We start from the raw sequence: 19,455 nt of genomic DNA, 5'->3' as shown, positions 1-19,455 counted from the left end.
TGATGAATATGTGTGTGTTGTGTTCTGCTTCAGGAGTTTGAGACAGTTTACTTCAAAGCTCTCTTAAAGCTACTCTGTTATTTTATTTTACAATCAATTTAACACTAGTTGTCAAAGCTTTGAACTAAACCCCAGTTCTTTTCCTGTAGGTGGTGCCATAGGATCTTGTGTGAAATACACTGATAAAAGCAAGAACCTGGGAGTCATTCAGATAAACCCCCAGGCTGCTACTGATGGGTCCTTAAGCATTATCTACTTGAATGGTGACACGTGCAAAGATAATCAGCGTTATTCTACACGTATCATCTTCCAGTGTGATCAAATAACGGTAATTTTCTCTTCTACTTGCTATTATTGAGGACTTTAGTGCTTGTACCAAAATAGACCATGTTTATTCCTCTTAAAATGGAGAGACTGATTCTAAAAAGTAAAATCTTACATACTGGGTTTTTCCTTGTCTCTTCTTGAAAATGCTGTCTGTTTTACTGAACCTGTAGAACAGAATTGTGAGCTGTCATGGAATCCTGTGAGCCACCAAAAGCAGCTCTTTGCTGAACATGAATACTGCAATTTGGTAGTGGAGACTTTAAACTGTGAAACTGCAGTAAAAAAAAAGAAAAGCCATGTGTGTATGTTTTGAGACTTGTAGTGTAATTATTAGTAAGCCTCCTTCATATGGCTCTTTCTGTAGGGATCACCAGTGTTGGAGCAAGAGAATGACTGTGAGTTTGTCTTTGTTTGGAGGACTTTGGCAGCATGTCCTGTTCACAAAGCAGAAGGTAAGTAGTTATTTGAGATTTAAAGTATCAGTCAAACTGTACAAGTAATAAATACTTGAATGAAACTATGTTGGTTTCTTGCCTTGTGAATCTTTGTGTAAAAAGTGTTGGCTTGTGGAGGAATGTCTATTCTGAGCTTTAAGCTAACTACAAACCCTATCTAATGTCAAAAGTGCAAGTTAGGATGACAGGTAAATGTACTTGCCTATCTAGGGAAAGAACATGTAGTACAATACTTTATCAAAACAGCATTATTACTCTCTTGTTATATCACAGACAGAATTGCTAGTAAATATTAAAGCATCAGGTTTCATGAGAACGGAGTTGATTCTGTGCCTGGCAAGTCCATTCCCTGTTCCTCACCAGACTGGAAGCAAGACTAAACTTGACCCTAGTTAGACAATGGGGGAGAGGCCAGTGGGGGAATCTCAGTTTGTATTTGACTCCAGGATGTGCAACAAGAAGTCACAAGTTTTAGTTCCGGTACTTGATTGTGTCTTAGATGGAAGATGGAGTATGTAGGCATCTTCTCTGCCTTTGCAAGCTTTGTTTTGCTGCTTGTAGATAATTCCTTATTCCTGGCCTTCCTGTAAAGGATCTATCACAATGGTCCTAGTCATTATTGAAACTGCTGATAATCTGACATGGCATGAGGAATGTTCACAAACTGCTGCTCTGTAGCACATAATTACTGTGCAGGACACTGGTGACTGAATTGTGGTTTTGAAGGAGGAAAGCTGATTTCTTTAGCTGGGTACCAACATGTATGATCGAAAAGAGCATAATATTCAAATGATACAATCTGATGATTTTTTAAAAAGCTTCAGAATATAAATAATAAATAGCTTCAGAATATATAATAAATAAATAATAAAAAGCTTCAGAAAAGGGTCACTTTAAAACTGAGGACTTGAGCAACAGCAAAGTCACTGACATGTATCAGCTAATGAGACTCAGGAAACTAGAATTTTCCTAAACCTCCTTTTATATGCATCTTTGTAGATTTGTAAGCTGGAATAAATATTTCCTATGACTGATTATTTTCTTAACTCATCAAACTTCAGAGCTGTTAAAAGAAGATACAAGACTGACATCTAGGACACCTCTTGCTTTGATCTTGTGACCTTGCTGTTCTTTCCAGATAATTAAGCATGTCTTGGACTTAGTGTCTCTGATTTTGTACTTAACCTTCAGCACAGCTGAAAGAAGAACTTGAGACCACTGTGAGGCAGTTTCTGAACTACAGTGTGGCTTTTGCATCTTGCTTTAGTGGCAGTTATAAAAGAAATGTCCCATTTATAGTAAGATGGTTCTTCAGTGTCACTGCCTTAAAGTAGCTACTCATTTTTGTGGCCTTATTTGTCCAGTAAGCCTTAATTGTCCCCAGTGCATTTGGCGAGGCTAATAGATCTTAAGTTATATTTGAAATTGTTAATTTCTCTTTAAAGGAAAAGATTGCCAGGTGAAAGATCCAAGGTATGGTCATGTTTTTGATCTGAAGCCACTATCCAATAAAGACATCAAAGTGAGTACAGATGAGTATGACTACTACTTCAGAGTTTGTGGAGAAATAACAGAGCATTGCCCTGCAGAGCATCACGGTGTTGCATCGTGTCAAGTAAAGAAGATGGACCCTAATTTCAAAAAAGTAGCAGGTACTGCACTTACCTAAACAAACCTAGGGAACAGGAAGATTAACCAGGGTGTAATAGAAGGGTTCTTGCTAATCTAGTACATCTAAAGAGATAAAACACCTCACTGCTTTTGCTCAATGTGCAGATAAAATGGCATATGTGTAGTTACCTTGACACTCAATGAGTTCAGCCTTACTGTGCTGGAGTAGTAGTCCCACAATAACTGATTGCAAGTTTGAGAGGAAGGTTGAGGTCTGTCTATCTATTCTTTAATTGTGCATTTTATTGCTGATTATGTGACCCTGTTGTCAGAGGCATTACTGCAGTTGTGTGTTTACTGTAGCTGTTGACTTTTCTCAACTCTTCACTTCTAGGCTTGCATACAGACAAACTGACTTTCAAAAATGGTCTCATAATGATTAATTACACCAGGGGAGAAAAATGTCATAAAATATATGAACGATCAACGGCTATATTATTCTATTGTGACAAGACTACATCTGAGGTTAGTTTCAAAACATGCTTCCTGTATATACTGTCTTCCAGAGTTACTCTCTTTTTTAAAGTATGGAAAGTTAGGGTGAAGAACATGAACATGCCTAATCATTTACAGATTAGACAAGCAATTCAAAGGTCCTGAGAGGGGACAAAAAGATGAAGAATGTTTTGAATCTCCTGTTTATGGATGGTACCTTTATCATTGCCCAGGAAGATCAGTGCATATTGTTCCTTTAAGGGATATCTATCATTACCAGAGCTCTTGGAGAAGTTGGGAAGGGATGTTCTTCCATAAATCACAGCTGTTTCTTTGTAAGAAATAAAAAGTAGAAGGTTGAATGTGCAGGAAAGCAGGACTACATGGCCAGACTAAAATAAGCTGGTTACTTGCTTTTGGTATCTAATTTGTGCTTCCCTTACTGTTCTTAAACAATTACATCTAGAATTACTTTTGCTCTTCTTATTTCCTGGGAGAGGCAGCAATTCCTAATGGCTGCTCTTTTATCAGAAGTGTCCATGTGGATAAACTCCAGTTTGGGAGAAACCATGCTTAGCTGGTCAGAGGCATAGTGTGGTTTTAAGATAATATGCATGTACTTGGATCTTCCTGAAGCATGACTGAGGCATTTCATTGTTTCCATGTGTCTAAATGAGAAAGCACATTAATTTCATATTGTGTTCTTTCAGCCTGTATTTTTGAAGGAAACTCCAGACTGCACCTACATGTTTGAATGGCATACTCCATATGCTTGTCCACCTGTTAAATCTACTGAGTGCTCCTACAAGTAAGTTGTTTCCACAAAATTAAATGGAGCTGTATGTTGAGAGAGACAAATACAGCCTTCTTGCAATTCTCTGAACCCTGCCCCTTTACCTATTGTGTTTTGACCAGCTAATGTAGCATTCAATGCCAGTGCATAATATTTTAAATAAGTTCTGCAATTTGTGCTTCTGAAAACTAATTTAATTGGAAAAAAAACCCCACCAACTTTGAGATTCTTCTGGGGAATAATAAAAGGGAGCTGTTTGGTCTATATTTATTGATGGTTGAATGCTGAGTATGTTAGGTTGTTGCAAGTGTCTAGTTATTTAACAACAGCTAATTTAAATAAGGCTACAACTGTCTGTTTGGAACTTCCACCAAACAGTGCTTCAGGAAAAATGTCATTTATATCTGTCACAACCAAGTATTAGCTCATTAAGACTGGATGTGGGGGTCAAATGTGGCTAATATCTGGCCCAGAATTCAGACATCTGGCCTCATTATAGGTCTCTACCCTAAGGTAAAACAGTGGATTTTAACTGTGTGTTAAATACATACACACTGTAACTGTGTGTACGCTTGCCGTGCACTGAAAGCCAACATGCTTGAATTACAAGTTGGAGTTACTCTTGAACTGGCTGAGAGCTGTGTGCATGTGGACAGTTTCTGTGGGAATAGCTGGTGCAGTGGTGTTATCCCTCTACTGAATTTGAAGTTTCTAGGGGGGCACTGTGTCTGATGCAGACTCCTTTTCCAGTGTAATAATCTGCTTAGAGTTAGCAGGTTGAAATTGCTGTAGTAACTTAGGAATTGCAACTTTAAAGTGCTTAATTATTTTACATGCCTATAATCTTTTGTACAGGGATGCTGAAGGAAATTTCTATGACTTTTCATCTCTGACGCGACACAGGGAGAACTGGGAGGCCATTGCTATATCTGCTACTACCCAGAAATACTACATTAATGTCTGCAGACCCTTGGTACCATATAGTGCTACACGTGAGTGCAAAATACAGATATATTCTTCCTACAGCTAGGGAGGCAAGTGGTAGGACAGTACTGCTGGTGGCAGTGAAATAAATCACAAAGCAAAGCATGCAGAGACAGTGGTGTGATTTTAGCACCAGAAGGAAAGGTAGATTGTGAGCCTGATTTCCATCCTCTTAGTGGGTGAGATTCAAAAGCAGCTCTTAATAGCTTTGGCACTTTAGCTCTTCAGTCCTTATCCAAAGTTTGCTATAGCTCTTAAAGATTAAAATAATCAGATCAGAATTTCCCTATGGCATCTTCTGACTGAATCTATGTTTTGTGCAGTGCAAGGCCAGACTGTAGCCGTCCACTCTGTAGTAGTGTACTTCCCCTGTGGTAGCTGCTGTTACTTTTTGCATGATTTTAAGTGAAGTGAGACAATTGTTGCTAGTTGCAGTTTTTGGGGAAAATGCACCCCAATGAGTATGGTTTGGACAATGGCTTGCAGATAGATCAGCCATGATATACCTGAAAGTAGAGTAGTGGACTTTTATTCCAGCCAAGTACACCTTACTAACCTTTGGAGTAATAATGCAGTTTTTGTTTATCTGTATAGGTTCCTGCCCTTCTGATGCTGCTGCCTCCCTCATTGAGGGTACAAAATGTACCAGTCTTGGGGAAGTGGCTGATGGTCCTCGTTGGGAAAATGTCACTTTTATCCTGAAATATGTTAATGGAGATCTGTGTCCAGATCAAATGCGGAACAAAACAACAATATTGCGACTCAAGTGTGATGAAAGCAGAATTGTAAGTGGGTTCCTTCTGCTGGAGTTTTATGTCTTCATGCTAACAGAAGGACTTATAGTACTTGAATTGAAGATGCTGAGCAATTTTTAAGAGATCTTTTTGTACACTCTGTTAGCATAAATTTTGTCATCTGTAATAGTTTCAGATTGTCTGCTTACATCTTGAAGATGAATGTAGTGCACGTTGGGAAGTGTTTCAAGTAGTAAATAATGCTATTGACTGTGTAGCTCTTAACTCTTACACATCTCTATGCCCTGCCGTTAAGTACTCTTCCATTTGATGAGATGTGAATTGCCTTTAGGATTTTCTATTGCCCTAGGCTACCTTTAGATCTCCTCTCATTGATTTTATTTCTCCTGATAATGATTCTGTACTACTGTGTATTTGACATAATCACAGTTAAATATTCTGTTCTTGGATGAATTCACTGGACCATGATGATCTGTCAGGTTTTAGGACTGGTGTTTGAACTGAGCTCAGCTACAGCTGCAGGGATAAACCTGTTGGCATGGAATCTTACACTGTCACTCTATAGAGATGTTGCTCTCTCCACTATTTTGTATTTAGGAATCAAAGCCAGAACTTATAACTGCCATTGAAGATTGTGAATATACCTTCTTATGGTTCACTGCTGCTGCATGTCCTCTCAAAAGCAGTGTGCAAAATGACTGTCGGGTAACCAATCCTGCCACAGGTAAGGAGGAGGCCTCAGGATTTTGTGTGTGGAAGAGGCTGCTGGAAGCAGCACTGCTGTATTTGTATTCTTGGAGGAATTTGTTAGTAAAGAGCAGTATGACACATCCTCTAGATAGTGACCAACAAGCTCACTGATGGTAGAAATCTCTTGTCCTGCAATGTCACTTGGAGCATAAATAGCTGATAGTTGAAACACTAGTTTTTCCTCTATTAGTGTGAATAAGTAACTGTTTGCCTTTCTAAGCTAGCAGACAAATAGGGTCTGGTTAACCTTCTGATTAAATTAAGTTACTGAAAGCTTATAATACAAAGAAATATCTTGATTTTGAATCTGAATAAGAGATTAAATTGTTCCCTGATCTCCCTATAGGCCACCTCTTTGATCTGACATCTTTAAAGCGAGAGTCTGGCTATACCATCAGTGATTCACACAACAGAATCATTGAGTTGAATGTTTGTGCTGAAGTTAAAAGTTCATGTGCTAATGGAGCTGGTAAGCAACTTATCCTTTCTGGTACTGTAATCATTGACTATAGGGTAACCAAAAGAAATGCTTATGCTCAAGTTTACTGTAAAATGTGATGGTTTACTGCAAATGCAGAGGAGAGTGAAGGGAGCAGCTCATGGCTGTACTGACCAGGAAAAGAACCTAAAGCTGTTTTAGGAAATGAGGCCATATATTTTTTACCCAACACCATTCACATGGGCTCACTTCAAGTCCCAGTCCTTTTAGTTCCTAATGAATGGACATGAGGTCAGGAATGTAGTTGCTTCTACTGCATGTCCTTAATGCTGTGAAAATGGAGACATTACAATCTTCCAGCTAGAGTGAACGTTATAGTGCTGCATTGCTGTAATACATCTGCACTGGGCTTTGTGTCTGCACTTCAAACTTTTGCAATCCTCTTTTTCTGTTCTGGGTGCTTCTGAAACATCAGTAGAAGTTAACTTTCTGCTTAATTAATTGGTTTTATACCTGCTTAATTGCAGGTTGAATTACTAGCTCTTGTGTCAAATTGAATATGAAATAATCCGTAAGCATTTTAAATGCTAAAATAGGAATACTGCTTGTCGTGAAAATTATTTTTGTGGAGTTAGAAGAAAATATTGGATTGATTTGTTTTTTAAGAGGCATCTTAATAAAAATATATATAAGCTGTCTGACATTTTGTGTTAATTGCTTGGTTTTCAGGGCGGTGATAACCAAACACTGCTTAAGCATGTATAGGTGCAGTACATTCAGCTGGTTGATGAAGTAACGAAGGCAATATTTGGTCTTTGTATCAGTGCAGTTCAGCTCAGTTTAATGGCAACTCCAGATGCTGTAGCAAAGCCATTCGTTATTAGAAAAATTAAAGTGATGCTAAAATCTTAATCTTCCTGCTGTTTATGTTGTATGGTGCAATTTTTGAGGGCAGTTGCATCAGACTTGATCTGTTCTCTTAATTTTTCTTTTTTCCACTTTAGCGGTCTGCATCACAAGTGGCCAAAAACCAGTTAATGCTGGAAAACAGAGTAAAACTTTAAGTTATGAAGATCAGGTGTTAAAGCTTGTCTATGAAGATGGAGATCCTTGCCCTACAGACCCTGCACTGAAGCATAAAAGCTATTTTAGCTTTGTATGCAAGTCTGATGCTGGAGATGAGAGCCGGCCTGTTTTTGTGTCTTTTGATGAGCAGACATGCACTAGTTACTTCTCTTGGCATACTTCCTTGGCTTGTGAAGAAGAGGTAAGAATCACGTTTGCAGAAAACACTTGTGGGACTTAAAATTTCTGAGAGGGGTTAGATATATAAGCAGTATATTTTAAATTCCTTGAGGGAAAGATTTCTTCCTGTAGTACAGAACCCAAGTTCATGGAGGAGTTCTTGAATGCTTTCCATACTAACATTTAAACAGGGGTGAGCAACACTTGACGAACTCCTTCTTGGCATGTTGAGCCAAGTTAAAACTTCTAACACTTGAGAATAACCCTGCTTTTCTGTACAGTTCAAATCGAAGCCATAGGGTGTCATGTTGGGAAGCAGTGGTGAAGATCCTCCAGTGCAGCAGGCCAGCAGAGCTGAGGTTGACTGGAGGAAGGATAACATCTCTGTGCATGGGGATGGTCTTTGTTTCTGGGCAGGTGACTAGAGGCCAGGCATGTGCATGATCAGTTTGCTTGGTGCAAAACCTGATAGATCTTGGCAGAGTGAATTTAGCTTCTGATGTACAGCACGTGCTGTAACAACATAATCTGGTCAGTTTAGTTGAACTGGTGCTCCAGACAATGCATTGAGGTAGTCTTTAGTTAATTTTAGCTATTTAAAAATGACCAGTAGAGGGTGGATACATGGAGTAAAAGGCAGCACTAGGAATAGAAGGCCAAATGAACTATTGGATGAGTTTAGATCTTTTCTTAATACCTGAATATTTTCTTTTGTGAATCTGCCTAATCATTCTTTTTGCTGCTTTGATTACCTCTAGTGTGACCATCATTCTCTGCAACAAGTTGTTTTTCCTCCTTATCACTGTTTCAACTATACTACAATAGCTCTCGCTTCCATTTAGAAAAAGATGTTCCAATTTTAATTTTGCCAACAGGAACTGTCACATTCTCTCCTTCAGCTACACACAGTTCTGGTTTCCCCTTCAGTAACATGTACCATGCTGCAATGCAAATCAACAGTACCCAACCCCAGTGTTTTCTAGCCTGTTAATTCCATTTAGTGATCTGTAGTGACATTCTGATCCCTTTTTTCAAAGTGACCCAAGCTATTTCAGTGTGATGATATCTAGGTAGTGACAATGATTATTTGTCCTGAAATTTAATGTTAATTGTGTTAGTTGCTTCTTTTCCAGTATCTAAAGAAGAATAGATTTCTCAAATTCCTCACAGACTCTCAGTAGGTTTGTGCATGTTAAGAGTGTGTGAAATTGGTTCTGTGGAAAGGTAGTACTCAAGCCATCAACTTGCAATGCACTAACTTTACATTGTTATAATGTTATAACCAGGCTTGTTTGTTGGAGGTGGTGCAGATGAGGAGAGGAAGGCATGGGGCCTGATCTGAGGAAGTCATAGTGACTATGTATGCTGGTATATGTGTGCCAGAGCTTTGTCTTGGTATTGTTCTGACAGGGACTTCATTCCATAAGAATGTTTAAATGATCAAAGTTTTTCATATGGTGCTTCGTGTCTATAGACAAGCAAAAATTATAACAAATGCTGCTTTACTACATTTGAAACTTTTAAATGTAGCCATGCTTCTGGCCCCAAGAAGGATGTTTGTCAATTAATCAAAGCGAGTAATAAAAGAATAAGAGCAATTAATATACCTTCTTGTAGGTGAAGTGCTCAGTGATGAATGGCAGTTCCATTATTGACCTGTCTCCTCTGATCCATCGCACTGGGTATTATGAGGCATTTGTTGATGAAGATATTACAGATGTTTCTCCAGACTTCTACATCAACATTTGTGAGCCTCTTAATCCTATCAAAGATGTCAATTGCCCGCCTGGAGCAGCTGTTTGCATGGTTCCTGTTAATGCATCACCAATAGTAAGTACTATGCCAAGAATCACTGAAATGTGCATTTCCTTAAGCGTTTAATATAGTATCCCTGCCTAGAGACCTGATTTGAACCAGAGGCTTGACAGTGGATTGAAGAAATGGAATGCAGAATCAAAATCTCCTCTGCAAAGTTCCCTTTTATTGCTTTTCCCTATGAAGAAGTATTTTCCTATACTGAACCCCAGTGGTCTTTTTTGGGTGTCAGAAGATTAAATACAGTGATAAATCTAAAAATTGCTACAGAGAATTTTTTTTCATGTAGTGGAAAAGAATTTGTGTGCCCAAGTGCTGTGTGCCAAATATGGACACTGGGAAGCAGAATGTCTTAGCCTTTCTGTGGCTTGATTGATCTTGTGATAGCCTGTTGCAATTGGAAGCAGTCTAGATGCTAGTACGCTTCAAAATGCATTTAGGTCTTTCATGTAAGAACTTGACAGCTACAAAAGTAGCAAGCCTGTTACAGAGGATTGACTAACTTGTCTGTGTCATTACCTTGAGAGATCTAGGGGTTTTTTTGGTTTTTTTTTGAGGACTTGTTTGCAAGCTCTTGAAGATAGATGCAAAAAAGCCGTGATTGTTTTCGACAAATTTCCATAGTCATGTAGGGACCTTATTCCATTGTTAATGCTATTTTTAAGTGATGTGGTGGTAATTTGGCACATTGATGTAAAGAAGAATCTACCTCTAAGAGGCAGAAACTCCTTGGCTTTTGTCTAGCTCAGTGAAAAACTGTTTTGAGTTGCTCAACTTATGTTTTGTTAGGATTGAGATGTAATGGCTGTTCTTTGAGTATAGATTGCAAGTTTTTGAAAGTGTAGTAGTTGTGCTCCTGTCCAAACCAAATAGATGAATCTGAATTGATCTGAATCTCTGGGCTGAATCTCTGGGCTGATCTCTGGGCCTGGAATCTAGATGTGTCCTGTAATTGTATTAATACATATTTTTGCTTGTGTAGGATATTGGCCGTGTTACTGAACCTCCCCAGTTCAATAAGGCAGCAAATGAAGTTTACATCACTTACAACAGCACTACTCCTTGTCAGATAAACAATGGATTGAACTATACTTCTATTATTGTATTTCACTGTGGCCAAGGAACTGGTCTGGTAAGACATCTATTCAACTTAGGTTGATATTGAAATGTAATGGAAAGTGGGTAGTAACCAGTGTTAGCTTTGTTTAAAACTAAGTCAAGGGTTTGTTTCTCTAATGTATGGATGGACTCACTTCAAGAAGTATAATATTTATTTTCTTGACTGGCTAAAATTTTATTGAGGGCATGAACTTTAAGCTTGAGAGTAACAGATTCTGATGATTTCAAGCATCAGATTGCACAGAAGTAATGTAATGATAACTTACTGCTGGCATTCAACTTAATGCTGTATTGCACTTCATTTAGATCCTAAAGTTTGTACTTCTACCTCAAGCTAACACAATAACCAGTGTAACCGTACAGGTATTACTCTGAAGTGTTCCTCCTATGCGATAACATTTTCTATAATCACACACAACTTAAAAAATTTGCAATTAATTACTTGTGTTTTTATTTTGTGTCAACACCTGGACACTAAATTGAGCTTGCATGGTGATGTGAATCTTCTTGAATTTTTTTAATGCTTCAACAAACTGTAAATAAGCACTTATATATGTTTGTCAAACTAGAGCGTGCTGAAGATCATGAAAATATTTTCCATCAACATAGGGCATGAGCTGAAACTTGAGGCAGCTCTGAATACTACACATACTAATACTTCGGTTTAAAACATGATAAAGTAAACAGTATTCTCTCTAAACCTTAACTCAGTGAAATTTTTTAATGCTCTCTGCCATTAAGAAGCACACCTCTCACACTTTTGCTTCTTGCAGCTGTGCTGAACGTCAAAATCTCAGCTCTAATTAAGAAGAAAGCTTGTGTACCTTGATTTTTTTGTGGAGCTAGGTAGAATGCACTTCCCTTGAAAATTTTTTTGGTACTGCTTATAATACGGTGTTTGTTCTACAATCAATGAAGTCTAGCCATGGTAGTAACTGAGATTAACTGCTGGGGAAGGGGAAAAGTGCAGAGACAACAGCAAACTCTCAAAAAATTAAACGTGTCTTCCTGTGTTCTTTGGTAACAGGGTAAGCCAAAGATGATAAGGAAAGTTGACTGCACATTTGTGTTTGAGTGGGAAACTCCACTTGTGTGTCCTGATAAAGTGAAAACTTTGGGCTGCTCTGTGATTGATGAACAGCTTCACTATACATTTAACCTGACCAGCCTTTCTGGAAGATCATTTGAGGTAATGCTTTCTTGTGGTGTGACATTTATTTATTTTTTTATTTATAATAACCTATTGCTATCTACATTTTAAAAATACAGGAAGGATTTCTTTTAAGCATTCTGTGTGAGAAAAAGCTGAAACGTGCTGTGGTCAGTATTGATACTTGTTTGGCTTCTGACAGAGGGAATAATATTAGAGAGGATAACATTTTAATGCTTTCGAGAGTGAAGTTAATGGACACAGTGATGGGTAAAGGAATGAGAAATCTTCACCTTTGACAGAATCTTGGATGAGAAAGCAGGTCTGCTGAACATATTTTATCTGTGATCCTGTGTGCTTTATCTGCAGTTTTGTCATATTAAGGAAGGCCAGACTTGAAAAATTAGAGTTATCTCTTCCTTCTGCAGTATGCAAATGCTGCCTGAGACTTGGTTTTATGAAACGCTCGTGTGACTTTCTAAGTACTGACTCTAGACTTGCTGTAATGCTTCTGATTGTCTACACAGGTATTTTCTGGATCCAACAATTATCACATTGGTGTGTGCAGCGTAGGCTTGCCCCAGGGAAAATGCAGAGATGGGGCAGTGTGTCTGACATCTAAAAGTGGTGTGTCATCTTTTGGAAACATAAAGGAAATGAGAATGGACTATAGCCACCAGGATGAGACAGTCATCTTGCAATACACAGGAGGTGATCGGTGCCCTCCAGGTGAGATCCAAGCAGGCCCATTCTTGATGTTGAAAATATTTTTCCCTTAAAACAGAAGGTTTTGTTGTGACAGGAGGAAGCAACCTAGATTTTACATACAGCAATAGAAACATGCAGTTTTGCTAAATCACAAGCATCATATTAATCTGCAACATCAACACATATCTCCCTGGAAGAGACAGTGCAACTTTTCTGTAGTGATGATTGTAGCTAATTGTATGCTTCTTCTGGTTTTCTAATCGGGTTTAAATTCAGTGTTTCAGTATTTCTGTTGTCTGCCACTGACCTTTCTTTAGCATTGAAGTACAGGCTTTGAATAAGGTTCTGAATACAGATATGCCTCTATTCTACTGAGTGTAGTTATGAGATTATACCTTTCCTTCTCAGTGACTGACAAGGGAGAGCTCTGTGTGTTCCCCTTCAAATACAAAGGGAAGACCTATGAGGAATGTATTACAGAAGGGAGGAATAAGCCATGGTGTGCTACAACTGAAAACTACCAGGGAGATGAAAAGTGGGGATTCTGTAGTAGCAGTAAGTACTTCCTATACTTTATGTACAAGGGTGTTAGCTAACACAGAGATTTATCTGCACTAAAATCCATACATGCCTGCAAGCCTCCTGTAAATTACACTTTTTCTTTTTTTCCAACCTTTCTGCTTATAGCAACTGCAAGAAAGGAATCTACCATTATCTTTACATGTGATGAAAATGCTGGTATTGGGAGCCCATACCTTCTCAGTGAGACTCTTGGTTGTGCTGTGACATTTGAATGGAAGACTCAAGCTGTTTGTCCTCCCAAGAAAATGGAGTGCAAGTTTGTCCAAAAACACAGAACATATGACTTGAGAATGCTCTCTTCCCTGACAGGATCCTGGATCTTTTTCCACAATGGGAACTCGTGAGTATTGAGCAACTCACAGGGAGCAGCTTGCTCATCGGTAAAGTTGCAATGTGGCATAGAATTTCTATTTAGTCCCTGCTCAGTGTCTTAAAACTGTCAGTGCTTAACACTTCATATAAATGAAAAAAACTGAGAAAGGAACCCATTTTATCTGAAGGGACTGAGTAATCACATTCTTCATTCTCACCCTTTCCCTCTATTGGTAACCCTTTTTAAAGGATGAATACATCTAAACTAAAAGCTATTTAAAAAAACTTTATATTTAAACTGCTATCTTAAAAATGTAATTTTGTTGTTGAAATGCTATTTTTTTGATTCTTAATCTTGTTGAAGAAAAATCTTAATTACTTAGTTGCTTTCTTTTGACTCAAATGTACAACTTATTTTCTGATGTTTTACTGGGGCTTTTCACCCATACTCCTCAATGTATTAGTGTAGTGGAAAATATGGATGTCAGGAAGTCTTCAACTTCTCCAGCCTCCCTCCTCCAGCTAGGAAATAGAAACAAACTGGCAAAGATGACAGCATCTAATTCTAAACTTATGATAAACTGTAGGGTGGCAAAATGCTTCATTCACCAGCTTGCCAGCAGTTCTCTGCTCTAACATATCTGAGCTGGTATAACTGAGGAGATGCTGAATTTAGGGTAGTACTATAACTTTTATAAATGAAAAAACTTCAGGATATTTCTTGACTCTCTTCCAGTTTCTAGTCTGGACCTAGGTCAAAATGTACCAGATTAGTCACTGTTAATGAGCAATTTTATTTTTTGCACAGTCTTAACCTTGGAAATGATAGTTAGAAGTAATCTGCCAAACCTTAGTACATGTTTTAGTCTGTCAGCTAATTTGAGATTTAGTTTGTTGCAACCTGTCTAGCTTACCACAAAGATTCTAAAGTTTGTGTATCACTTCTTCAGTTTAGCCTAAAAGAATTTTAAAGAAGTTTTGTTTTCCATGTTCTGTATAGGTACTATGTGAACCTCTGTCAGAGGGTACATGAGGGACCCATGGGCTGTCCTGAAAGAGCCAGTATTTGCAGGAAAAGCTACGATGGAGATGTCCAAGTTCTTGGACTTGTTCATACACAGAAGCTGAATGTGACAGGTGGGGTTACTTTTTCTTCCTGTGGAGAGCTAGAGATTAAAGATTTAAATCTTACAGCCTGGCTGCAGTAGTTTTTAAAGTATGCTGAAGCTTTTATTTTGAAATATTTTATCAGTGAATCTTCTGTTTAAAAATGAAAACCGAATGTGATGTTTAAGGCATGAGAAAACATTGAAGCAATTACACAGTGTTGTCATTAAAGCTTTAAGAAATGAATTATCTATCTGAATATCAAGAAACCCTCTTATTACAGTGAGGTTGCCCAAGCACTGGCACAGGTTGTCTAAGGAGGTTGTGGAGTTTGCTACCTTGGGGGTATTCAAAGACTGTCTGGACATAGTCCTGGACAGCTGGCCCCAAGTGACCCCACTTGAGCAGGGGGTTTGGACCAGATGACCTCCAGGAATCCCTTCCACCCTCAGCTCATCTGTGATTCTGTAGTTGTGAGAGGGCAAAGGAGCAAAGGAAATTTCTGACAGCTGCTTACAAAAACTTTTTGTCACCTTTTTTTCTTCTAGGTGATACAGTATATATTAGTTATTCCAGTGGGCAAGAATGTAGGAAGAATAAGAAAGTAACAACAATTATAGAACTGAAATGTGCAAGAACAGTTGGCATGCCCATGCTGCAGAGGTGAGTAATAAATTTACATACCTTCATGGCTGATTTGTACCTCTCTAGTAACCCCTTAAATCTCAAGACAGGAACTCTCTGCTCTGTTGGACATTCTCAAAAATAATCCATGGTCTGTACTTGCAAGGCATAGAGTCTTTGGAGTTTGTGCAATTGTTCATTTTCATAAACATTATATTTTTTATTTATCCTGAAATTTCTGGGAAAAAAATTAAGCATTCTGCTTCTGAATTAGATCTGACAATGGCTCGGATGCTGTTGTTTTCAGTGTCAGTAGCCAATATCATTGTAAAACCACTCTAACCTCTGTCCAAAATCAATTTATTAAAGAACATTTTCTGTAGGTAAGTGATTGAGCTAATAAAGCATAGGTTATTTCTGCCTCAAAACAGTGTATATAACCAGAAGCTCTCTAAAATAAGGCATATATGCATGATCACAAATACTAAGAAAACTTGAGGACTTCTGCTTCGTGGCCAGAACCAAGGCATTAGCTTATACTTCTTGTCCTGCTTAAATAAAAGGCAGGTTTAACGTGCTGCAGAAAAGCAGCCTGATGTGTTTGGTAGCTGAAATATATCAATAAAACCCTTTGATACCCTGTGGGAATTCTGGAATTTTCAGTAGGAAGTTCAGGTGCAGCCAAGTCTTCTAAAATCATGAAACTGCAGAAAAATCCAAGGTAATTCTTCAGGTAGGTTTTTTTTTTTTATTTGAGTGCTGCTTGACTATTTTCGCTTACTCTAGGTGTGATACTTAGGCAGGACATTGTCAACATGTGGGTTTGCAGTTGTCTTTTCCTTTTCTCAAGGTGCTAAAAACTTGTTACTCTTTCTTGGAATAATCAGCTTTATCTTTTATTTGGTAGGTTTGATGAAGAAAACTGTGCTTACTACATCACGTGGGACACACGTGCAGCTTGTGCTGTGAAGCAGCAGGAGGTAGAGGTGGTGAATGGAACAGTCATTAATCCTGCAACTGGGAAAAACTTTTCTTTAGGGGATGTTTATTCCAAGTGAGTAAAAAAACCCCAAACAAACCCCAAAAAAGCAGAATGGTAGAACTAGTTACCTTTCTGGAGAAGATTGCTAAACTGTGCCATTTATCATAGCTGCAGAGCACACCAGGTGGTTCTCACAGTCAGTAGGGTATATGAGCCACTGAATCACACTTTTGTCTTCATACTCTCTTAAATGGGCAGTATAGCTGGAAAAATCTGCTTTCTGTGCTTGCAAAAGATTATATTTATGCTAAATATAATCCTTATTTCTACTTCAAGGAGGAATCCACAGTCCTGCATCTTTTCTGGTTGCTGAATCACACTCAGCATGCTCTGGAATCAACCAGTGATAGCATCTACCACTGCTGCCAGTCTTGGAATAACCCAAACCTGTGAATTTAGACTTAAGAATAGATTTTTCCTCTGTTTCCTCAGGTTGTACACAGCTTCTGGTGATGTACGGGCAAATGGCGATAAATATGTGTATCAAATTCAACTTTCTGGTATAACAAACTCAAGTTCCCCAGAATGCTTTGGAGCCAACATCTGCCAGGTGAAAACCAATGAGCGGCGCATTCGGAGAGTTGGTTCTGCCAGAAATGCCAAGTACTACGTTGATGGTAAGTATGTGATCACCAGACAGAATTGCTTGGTACTCTGTGAATTGCTTCAGCAGAAAATGGCTCTTGGTTGACAACATCTATGCTAATCCATTTCTGTAAAGCTATTCAAAGTCTGTCTAGCATAATTTAGATTTCTTTTTTTTTCCTGTTTTTTTGCTGTGTAAGCTCAGTTGCAAATATGGCTTTAATAGGGGTTAGGGCTTGACACTTGAAGACAGAAAGAATTGAAGTTGGAAGACTTTCATCTCCTGTTTTCATCTGTGCTCATATACTGCAATGATTTCCTTTAGCTACCTACTTTTTTTTCCAGGGTCTAGTGTTTACAGACTCTTCTCAAGGATGTAAACTATTTTTTCTTCTCATTGTAGATGATGATTTGGATGTCATATTTTCATCTGACTCCAGATGTGGTAAAGATAAAACAAAGTTTGTGTCTTCAACCATTTTCTTCCACTGCAACCCTGAAGCAAAGGAAGGCATCCCTGAATTCCTTCATGAGACAGCAGATTGCCAGTATTTATTTACCTGGTACACATCTGCTGTGTGTCCATTAATGTGAGTAGATAACTGTTTCCTGAAAGCAGCTTCTGTCAGCACTTCTCAGCAAAAGGCTTTTTTGTATTTTTTTGTCACAGTTATTGGGAAAAGGGGAAAAGCAAAAAAAGCAGTAGGGTTATAGATAAATTGATGATCATGTATGCAGCGTTTGGGCACATGACTACTGAATAAAAGCTTGCCAAACTGATCTGGACTTAGAGCTGGAGAGGCACAGTGGAATTAATGTAATTGTTTTCCCTAAGTAAAAGCTACTGTAGCTGACAGAACATGCTATTTCGTGTTACTGAGAGGAGCAAACTGTTTGTGGGTGAGATGTTTGGTCCCCCTTGCCTCACTGTCTGGAAAACTTCAAAGCTGTGACAAAGACTGGCCTTCCCCTCTATCTGCCCACTTCTTTAACCTGGAATGGAAAATCATTACAGGTCTTCAAGCAGCAATGAAGCATTTCTGCAATTAAATATGATCAGCTAATCTACTGATTAGTGAGGGGACAGTGTTAAAAGGGGAGTGTCTGTATCTAGGTGCTTGCAATGTTCTTGACAGGTAGGCAGCCTCACTGTGAAAAATTGAGTGACTACTTCTGGGAGTGTTTCCTTTCTGGCTGCTAGCCTGAAAGCACAGGCAAACTCCCCTAAATTCAGTTCGTGCAGTTGTTAGATGGGAATGACAGGATGGTGTGGCATGTCTTCTTTTAATCTGCTGTTTCTAATCCAGTTTAAAAAATTTTATCAATAGACCTTATCTTTTCAATTTACATTGCTAGATCAACCAATGATCCAGGAAACAATCAGCATCAGACAGATGAGGAGACCCAAATACATAAAGGTCTTTCAAGGAGAAGCCAGGCTGTTGGTGCTGTGCTTAGTGTCCTCCTGGTTGTTCTCACTGCGTGTCTCATAATCTTGCTGTTCTACAAAAAAGAGAGGAGGTAAGAAATTATTAAGAGGCTTTAGAAGTTTCTTTGTCAGGATTTGGTTTTCTGCCAGAAATGAAAGGAAAATAGTAAACTTTAGAGATTTGGGTTCTGTTTTTCAGCTGGCAGCATCAGCTGTCAAACTGCTGGTTCCTTCAAATTCTCCATTACTGTCTAAAGGCCCATGTAAAGAGGGCTGGGGTGTAAAACTGAGTTGGTCTCTTGTGGGCAGCTGCTAATTAAGGAGCATAAAACAGTATGACAATATTGTTAATATTTGATATCCCTCCACTTTCATGGAGTCAGACTAGATCCATACAACAGTGTCAGGGGAAAAGTGCAAGTCCTGCTGTTCCTCTGCTTTCCAGATGACTTTTGGGGTTTTTCCCTTAGATGTGAAGGCCAGAGGGGTTTCAGTATAGTCAGCCTGAAGCTGTAGCAAGGGGGAAGATGTACATTATCCCAGACTGGATTTTGATATAGTGGTTCAGGGTCAGTGTGATAGTTTGTAGCTCATTTGCTGACATGCTTTATGTTGATGGTAAAATTCCAGAAGAAAAGTGAGAGCTAATAAGTGGATATAGTGTTCCTAATGTAGTATTCTTTCCTTTGTTTAGGGAAATTGTAATAAACAAGATAACAAACTGCTGCAGAAGATCATCTGGTGTTTCTTACAAATACACAAAGGTAATACAGTGACAAAATCAAATTTGTTTCTTGTCAAGTTTTCATAATATGAAGCTTTTGTTAATAAATAAATAACCCCCTCAGTTCCTAACTCCTTTAATGCATGGAAACCATATGGTGTGGCATCAGGAAAGCCACATAGCTGATGTGTATATATATATATATATCTGTATCTATATATATTTATTTATACTGTGAAATGGGAAAGGAAGATGGAGTTGAGGAAATGAAGAGCAGTCCATAAATCACCAAATAACATGTCAATGTACAAGAAGAGAACCAAGTCAGTTTCAGCACAGTGAAAAGTGATGCTCTTGCAGTGTTTCCTCTCTCACAGCTGCCTTAAACAAGGCCGTGCATGCTG

At 38.5% G+C, this 19,455-nt stretch overlaps 1 protein-coding gene across 1 annotated transcript in view; it reads left to right on the top strand.

The window, feature by feature from the left end:
* Positions 1-19,455, top strand: part of IGF2R (insulin like growth factor 2 receptor) — a 56,532-nt gene that overhangs the window by 35,313 nt on the left and 1,764 nt on the right. Inside the window, exons 25-47 of the mRNA XM_054628752.2 lie at positions 150-328; positions 692-779; positions 2,228-2,434; positions 2,788-2,918; positions 3,599-3,696; positions 4,537-4,673; positions 5,260-5,450; positions 6,018-6,144; positions 6,517-6,639; positions 7,614-7,876; positions 9,472-9,684; positions 10,652-10,801; positions 11,816-11,977; positions 12,466-12,667; positions 13,055-13,201; positions 13,334-13,568; positions 14,541-14,677; positions 15,196-15,310; positions 16,179-16,325; positions 16,746-16,930; positions 17,302-17,488; positions 18,255-18,419; positions 19,022-19,091. Coding sequence (XP_054484727.2) covers positions 150-328; positions 692-779; positions 2,228-2,434; positions 2,788-2,918; positions 3,599-3,696; positions 4,537-4,673; positions 5,260-5,450; positions 6,018-6,144; positions 6,517-6,639; positions 7,614-7,876; positions 9,472-9,684; positions 10,652-10,801; positions 11,816-11,977; positions 12,466-12,667; positions 13,055-13,201; positions 13,334-13,568; positions 14,541-14,677; positions 15,196-15,310; positions 16,179-16,325; positions 16,746-16,930; positions 17,302-17,488; positions 18,255-18,419; positions 19,022-19,091 — 3,659 coding nt within the window. The remainder of the gene's footprint in view (positions 1-149; positions 329-691; positions 780-2,227; positions 2,435-2,787; positions 2,919-3,598; positions 3,697-4,536; positions 4,674-5,259; positions 5,451-6,017; positions 6,145-6,516; positions 6,640-7,613; positions 7,877-9,471; positions 9,685-10,651; positions 10,802-11,815; positions 11,978-12,465; positions 12,668-13,054; positions 13,202-13,333; positions 13,569-14,540; positions 14,678-15,195; positions 15,311-16,178; positions 16,326-16,745; positions 16,931-17,301; positions 17,489-18,254; positions 18,420-19,021; positions 19,092-19,455) is intronic.

Source organism: Agelaius phoeniceus, chromosome 3 (genome assembly GCF_051311805.1).
Source record: "Agelaius phoeniceus isolate bAgePho1 chromosome 3, bAgePho1.hap1, whole genome shotgun sequence".
Classification (NCBI taxonomy): Eukaryota; Metazoa; Chordata; class Aves; order Passeriformes; family Icteridae; genus Agelaius; species Agelaius phoeniceus.
The sequence above is the reverse complement of the archived record's forward strand: the minus strand, read 5'-3'. Positions and strand labels throughout refer to the sequence as shown.